The sequence below is a fragment of the Carlito syrichta genome, unplaced genomic scaffold (genome assembly GCF_000164805.1).
Source record: "Carlito syrichta isolate Samal-C Ts95f unplaced genomic scaffold, Tarsius_syrichta-2.0.1 Scaffold288754, whole genome shotgun sequence".
NCBI lineage: Eukaryota > Metazoa > Chordata > Mammalia > Primates > Tarsiidae > Carlito > Carlito syrichta.
In genome coordinates, this window is record NW_007232850.1 from 144,568 (window position 1) to 152,416 (window position 7,849).

Here is a 7,849-nt window from a genome sequence, read left to right on the forward strand (position 1 = left end):
AGCAGTCTCTTGTTAAATGCAAGTAAGCTATTGGGGACTCAAACTCCTTAGAGAAAAACATTTCAGGTTCTCATTCACCAAATAAATGTGAAAAACATTTCAGATCCTTATCATCTGAGTGATTTGTGAAAACAGTTTGTAGGCAATCAATGTACTGTAAAGTCATAGTCCATGCCTCACAGCCTTCACAGCACCTTTATATATATATATGCATATATATATGCATTGATGCTGGCATCTAGAACAGTTTGTTAAGTAAATCAAGCCCATGTATTATCTGATAGCCTTTTTCACAAACTTAACAGTTGGCAGATGCCTGGAAAAAAAACTAAATATACAGCTGAACAACTATTTAAATAACAGACTAATATCAAAATATAAATCAGGCTGAATATTCAATTCCTTGCAAACATATAAGATTCAATGCATGCATACACACAAAATCTTAACATTAAAAAAAGATACCACACCTGAAAGGCATTGAAAAATCTTTATTTTCTCTGAAAACTTACTGACTACAGTGTGCAAATTATAATCTTATATTCATGTTTTTTGAGATACATATAAAATTAACTAATAGTAAAAGACAAATTATTCAATATCGATAGCAGTAAATAACTAATTTGCAAGGAAATTATTACTACTAGTTAATTAAATTTCAAGAAATGTTTTTGGAAGTCTTTAGGATTTTAGGCAAAGGGCTGCCAATCCAGAAAACTATGATACAGAAATTAATCATTAATACAGCCATTATTCTAGACAAAGGGTTGCCAATCTCAGAAACTAGGACAGTTCTAGAAGTTACCCATTAACATGGCCATTTTACTAGAGCCAACTAAATTATTAAAGAGTAACTACGTTTTCCTATAAAATATATGTTGGCCTTTAATATATACAGTATATGTTTTACTGGGCAGGTACAGCAACTAGAAAAAAATACAGTAGCAACATAGGATTAGTTATTGGCTCTCATATTGATCACTAAACTGAATGGCATTATCATCATTTTTGGTTAATAAGAAGCATGCATAATTAAACATTTTAAATATATGAATCAAAATTCTTTAATAGCAATTTTCAAAATTTTAAATTAGCTACTGAAAATTTTGCATTATGTACAACACATTAATTTTTATTAATATGACTTCAGGCTTAAGGTCTTACAATAAAACAAAAAGATTTTTCTTTATAATTTTAAGCTATGAACAAAAACCTCTTAGAATAATTTCTAAGAGCTGCAACAAAGGCTCTTAGAATAATTTCTGAGGCAGCAGGAAATATCTAAAGTTCTCTAACACAATTTTTACAGTTGTGTAATATTTTAATCATCACTAATCATATTCAGAAGCTTTTAAACATTTCAACAGTATTTAATAAATAACCTGAAAGAGAGATTCTGATGCTGGTTAATGGATGAAACGGTGCACTATGGGTTGTGCCATGAGACCACAACTATCTCCATTGTTCTACATATAGACAACTGCAGCAAGTCCATCAGAATTTTCCTAGTTATTCTATGTCTACCCCGATTGTCTGTTTACATAAATGTGCATGCTGCATCCAAGGTACCTCAACTCTAAGACAACAACAAAGTACAGTATCATGGTGCAATTTACTACAATTGTATTCAGACTCAATTCTCTCATCTAGTGGAACCTTTTATATCGCTGGTATCCAAGGGCAGGACCAATACTCTGTATAATTAAAGGTACATATTAGGCATTTAGTACATGCCCATGGGTTTCAGGAAACATGATTTAATAATTATCTGAATCCTTGTAACAAATTAGGTTATAATATGATCCTACTGTTCCTGATTTGTGTGACATTATAAAAGGGAAAAAAGGGACTAAAGAGAGGAGGGGTTGCACATTGGGAGAAAGGGTTAGGAGCAGCCTGAGAGGCTGGGAAGTTTTTCTCTTTCTTCTGGATTCGACTATATCTGCAGGAGTTGAAAAGGTGAGGTAAGAGCTACATTCCTTATTTCTTTCCATTTCCCATGAATATGTGCCCTGCCACACCTACCTTCCTTTAAGATCTTCTTGGAAACCTGGTGAGGTCAGGGGCCAGCTGCAGTTGAAGAGTATAAGAACTACGTGCTTTCCACTGGAACCATGGCTTCCTGATAGGCAATACAGGTCAGAACTTATGACAAGAAATTTTGAGTTTATTTACAGACAGTTGTAAGTCTAAACTATTGCTCAAAAAAAGTAGACCATCAGAGCTTGGCATTTAAGAATATTTAAATATAGGCACTGTCACTGTAACTAGATTTGCTGCTCTAACATTTTTATGCAGAGTATATATTAGGGGTTAACAACTGTCATACCTTACTTGGAGTTTTTGGTGATTGCAGGTTTACTTAGAAAAAAAATAAAAGAATGTATAGTGTTTTCCTTAGTAAGATTTCAAAACTACAATTCCACTTGTTACTATGTTTACTGGTCTATAAGACTGTAAAATACTAATTTAAGAAATTTTCATTTAAAAAGCCTAATGCAATAAAAACACTGTGATTTATTTTGTTCAGAAGTTGACAGCAAGCAATTATGTGCTGCATGAGATTTTTGATATTCATCTTCAAGTTAATGGGAAAATTATGAAACCATTTTATTCCAGAAAAAACATTCCAAGGATGGCACTACATTTATCTTCATAATCATTCTCATGCAATAGGCAGGGTATTACTATGTCTACTTTACATATGGAGAAAACTGAGGCTCAGAAGTTAAACAATTTGCCCAGTGTCATCAGTAGTACAGCCAGGACTAAATTAGGTCTGTAGACAATGACTAGTACTCTGGTTACTTGAATACCCAAATATCAATGAACCTATCTGAATCTTTCCTTTAATTCTTTCATTTCTTCATTATTGAGTTTTCCCAATGTGCAAATATCACGACTAATATTAAAAAACACCACTGATTTGCTCATAAAAATGTCTAAACACTTTAATATTAGCATTTTCCATACTTCTCAACATAGAAAACAAAACAAACCTGTATTCCAAACACAGGCTTCTTCCTGAATCATACTTTAGTTTTTCTTAACTGAATCTACATACGCTTTTATCATTACACCATGATGCCCATATCCATAAAGAAAATATGATTCAAATAATCAAAGGAAATATGTGAGCCAATTCTGAAGATGCGGCTTTCGAATTTTGATTAACAATGCATAGGATCACTTTCATAGCCATAGCTCTATTACTGGGAATCAATTCATTTATTTTTCATCTGCTAATCCTACAGATTTAGTATCTTAAAACAGGCAAGTCAATGTGTCTTAGAAGTGTTTATGTTCTTGGAATGTCCTTTTTAATGAAAACCACCTTTTAGATTTCTATGACCTGCTTCTCCTTATAATTTGGCATGTCAACGGGTGGCTGCTTTCTAACATTTTTCAAACAGTCCTTCCACTAAGGAAACTCTGAGGCCAGTATGAATTTCCGAATTGGGATATCCAGTTTGGTGTATATCCATTATTCAGAAGGCTCCTCTGGGTTTCCCAGGTTTGTGCTTTCCTTGTGAGTCTCTGAATTAGGCTCTGGCATGGCACTGGATTCTGAAGCTTCTGGTTGCAAATTGTCTCCATCAAGGACAATGTCTTCAGGATTTGGTGGGGGTGGACAGAAGTCTTCATTGGGACAGATTTGCTGGAAAAGTGTTTCAGCCTGGCCAGGAAAGAAAAGATAAAATAGTTTTTGGAAATCAGCTTAAAATTTACATGCACTTCTGGAACTACCTAAAAAAATTTAAGTGTTACCCTTAAAAATTTCTTTAAGCAGGTTACAGCATCAGGATACACGAACTTCTACAAATCTGTTTTCAGAAATCTATGACATATCTCCATCAAATTCTATGCATGTATTTAGTTGCACTCTTCAAGAATGGCAGTACTTGATCAAGTGTTAAGATTGTTGAGAATTTAAGCATATTCATTCTCTATATCAACAGAAATATGATTTCCCTTAATACTTTATATAATTTTTCATAGAACCTGTTTGTGATATTTATACAGTCTAATTTAGCATACAGCAATTTTAACAAGTCATTGCTCAAATCAATAAAATCTTCATTGTTTGCTAAACTATTTGCTTTTCTGATATAATCCCCCCTCCACTCTTATGCTTTTAGGAGCACAGTATTTAGGCTCATGAACTCTGATTAGATATGGCCTCATTGCAAATGCTGGCTCTGCTATTTAGCAGTTATGTGATTTGAGGAATGCTAACTCAACTTCTGAGTTTTGGCTTCCTCATCTCTAAAATGGCAGAGAATATACCTCTATATATGGTAGCTATTGTTATTATTACTAACAGTAACATAAGTAAAAATGTCAAGATTTAAGCTGAGCTTAGTGTGGCAGGGTAAAACAGTAAATGTGTTCTTCATAACAATTATATATGAAGTAAATGAGGCAAGTAGCATTGCTATTCCATTTCAAACATATTCCCACCTGTATTTAGATGGTTGATAAAGTTACCTCCCATGTTGGGGAGCCTGCACTCTATCCTTTGGTAAAAGGGAGTAATTAAGATTTTTAGATGTATACTTGTTTTAAAGACTATAATGCCTTTCTGTACCTCTTTACTCTCTTCCCAATGTACACACAGGTTGTCCACTAACTAGGCCAAGAGTTGATGAACTACGGTCCACAGGCCAAATCCAACCTGCTGTCTACTTTTGTAAATAAAGTTTTATTGGAGCAGTTACATTCATTCATTTTACCTATTGTCTAAGGCTGCTTTTGTACTACAGTGGCAGACTTGAGTAGTTGTGAGAGACCAAATGGGCTGCAAAACCTAAAATATTTGTCATCAGGTTGTCTACAACTGGTAGACTCCTGCATCAGGTGATTAAAACTGAAATTCTTTGAAGAGTGGACAGACGGGTAATAAACAGAAGCTTTTCAGCTCTGATGTAGATTTGAAGGAAGGTACAGGGAGAGGAAAATAGTTTCTTTCGCTCTTGGGTATGCTTCAAGGGTATGTGTTTGGACATGCCAATTACTATGGATATATATTTTTAAATTTTAAAATACTTAACTGATGAACGAAAATTGTATATATTCAAGTGTGCAATGTGATGATTTGATAGTGTATAATGATTACTAAATCAATTTAATGAACACACCCATCACCACCATTACCACTGTGTGTGTGTGTGTGTGTGTGTGTGTGTGTATGTGTGTGCGTGTTTGTAGCAAAAACACTTAAAATCTGCTCTCTTATCAAATTTCAAGTTAACAATCCTGTCATTTGTGATACATGGATGAATTTGGAGGACATTATACTGAGTGAAATAAGCAAAGCAAAAACAGACAAATATCACATGATCTCATTTATATGTGGAAATGAAACATGTTGGAACTCATAGAAACAGAGAGAAAAAGGTGATTGCCAGAGGCTGGGGGTGGGGGAAATGGGGAGATGGTTAAAGGGTACAACTTTCAGCTGCTATTAGGTAAATAAATTCAGGGGATCTAATGTACAGCATGGTGACTATAGCTAATAGTAATATACTGCATTATTTACTATGGATATTTTGAAGTTAAAAATTAGAGACGCCTGCTTTGCTCTCCACCCTTAGAAATGAAATGATCTAAATCAATTAATAAAATTGAATAGCCAACAAGATAATAGCATTAACCAGCTTAATACATGTAACTCCATTTTGTTTAAAGCTTCCATCTTAGTTGCCTGCCTGACCTAAGAATAACCTCTCAATGCATACGTGTAATTACTGCAATGTTCCCATGACCACAGACCCCCCAGCTTTGTCCCCCTTGGGCAGGTCATGCTGACTGTTTCTTGCTGACTATTACAAAACTCCCTCACCACAAGTTCCTGCAATTGTATGCTTTGTTAACTGTTCTGAGAAATTGTTGGAAAAATTTTTCTTTGCAAAAATCCCCCCTATCACATCCTGGTAATTTGTTCCTAGTTTTAGTTCCCCATTGTTTTTAGTTACTGTTACCTCAAACTCCCCATGCACCCCCTGCTATGTAGCCAGCACTGCAAATTTTACCTATAAAAGTTTGTTGCAAACTGCACTAGTTTGTCAAGAGTTCCTGGCATGAGCCACTCTTGACCACATGCTAATAAAGGACTCTTAATATGGTACTTGGTGTGCTGGCGTGACCTCTTCTCACTTTCTCGGTTATAACAGAACCACTAGACCCCCTTGCTGTAGACACTTAGCCACTTCTACAGAAGCAGGAAGATTTAGGTCAAAGTCCCTACCTCATACTTTAGTTCCCCTGATGGTCTTTTGGTCTTAACGGTCTATCTTGTTTGTCTGTAGAAGTTCTCCCCTGCCTTTACTCTCTTGCTACATGCAAACAATCACTAAATCCTGTCAATTTTATCTTCTATTCCTTGTATCTGCTCCTTTCTCATTGATATAGCACAGACATGCACTATCTTTCATCCAGACAAATGCAAGTCTCAGAAATAGTTTCTTCATCTCTAGGGTTCCCTTTTGTAATTTACTTCTATGCTACCCTCAGAGGGTCTATGGAGAATAAAATTGTTTATTCCACTTTCTGACTTAAAATTCTTACTAGCTATGTAACCTTTAGAGAAGTTATTTAGCTTCTTTGGGCTTAGTTTCCTCTTTCTGTAAAATGGGGATGTGTCATGAATACTTACCTCATAAGATTGTTTTGAGGACCAAATCTGCTAAATGCAGCTGGAGATCATCATACTAAGTGAACTATCACAGAAACAAAGAACAACTGAATACTGCATATTTCACTCATAAGTGGGCCCTGATCACTAGTCACATTAGGACAACGATGGGATCTGCAGGTGCTGGGCACTGCTAGGAGAGGGAGGGAAAGGGGAGGGTGAAAGACATGTAACAACACAAAAGATACCTGGTCCACTACCAGGAGGAGTGAGGGCCACCTAGAAGCCCAAACTTCACCTGCATGCAGCCTACTCTTGTAGTAAATCTTCACTTGTACCCCACAACTCTATAGCAAATATATAAATTTAAATTTGAAAATAATGTATGTATATTTATACAAGATGCTAAGGATAGTGTCTGGCACAAAGAACATGTTCAAATGAATGGTAGCTACAGAAAATATGACACCTAAAATTGCCTTCTCCCTTAATGGCATGAGAAAGTGAATGGCACTGCAGTACGTGAGCAACTTTATAGTTCATACAATCTATAAAGCTAGGCCTCAAGTTACTAACAAACGATGTACAAAAGTCACAAGTGAGTTGCTAACCTGCCCATAAAATAACGTTCTAAATAGTGGTTAGGTTGCCAGTTCAGCCCAATATCAGCCAATTTAACCCATTTTATACCTGAAGTATAAAACAAAGATTATAGTACTATTTATTCTTGTCCCATGGTAATGACATTTCTTAGTGGGTAGAGGCTCCTGAAGGAGAAGAGAGCTATCAGTATCTTGGGAGCAGGGACTATAGATCAGACTGTTCATCATTATGTGTGGGCAAATGGGACACTACGTCTATCAAGAAAAGAGACGTCACATGTCAGTTTCAGGGAAAAAAAGGCAACATAAACTAAAAAACAAACCAGCAAGTTACAGAAAGAATCACAATGATCACTTGGGCTGGTATCATTGTGGTGACAATAGAGAATGTGCTGGTGTGCAGGAGCACACAATTTGAACTTGTGTGAGTTATTAAACAGAGATCACTTTATTATATATTCAATGTGTCTTTAAGTTGTAAATAGTTTCATATGAACACAAGGAGCCAGATCTGCATTATTCAACCTCTATACATTTATAAATAAGAAAAGATGTGACGTGTCTGTTCATGTCTTTTGCCCATTTTATAATGGGGGTTGTTTGTTTTCTTCTT

General features: G+C 35.4%; 1 protein-coding gene across 1 annotated transcript in view; it reads right to left on the reverse strand.

The window, feature by feature from the left end:
* Positions 1–471: 471 nt before the first annotated feature.
* LOC103255949 (rab proteins geranylgeranyltransferase component A 1-like) overlaps positions 472–7,849 on the reverse strand; it is a 33,243-nt gene continuing 25,865 nt past the window's right edge. The window contains exon 4 of the mRNA XM_008053855.2: positions 472–3,676. Coding sequence (XP_008052046.2) covers positions 3,485–3,676 — 192 coding nt within the window. The 3' untranslated portion in view covers positions 472–3,484. The remainder of the gene's footprint in view (positions 3,677–7,849) is intronic.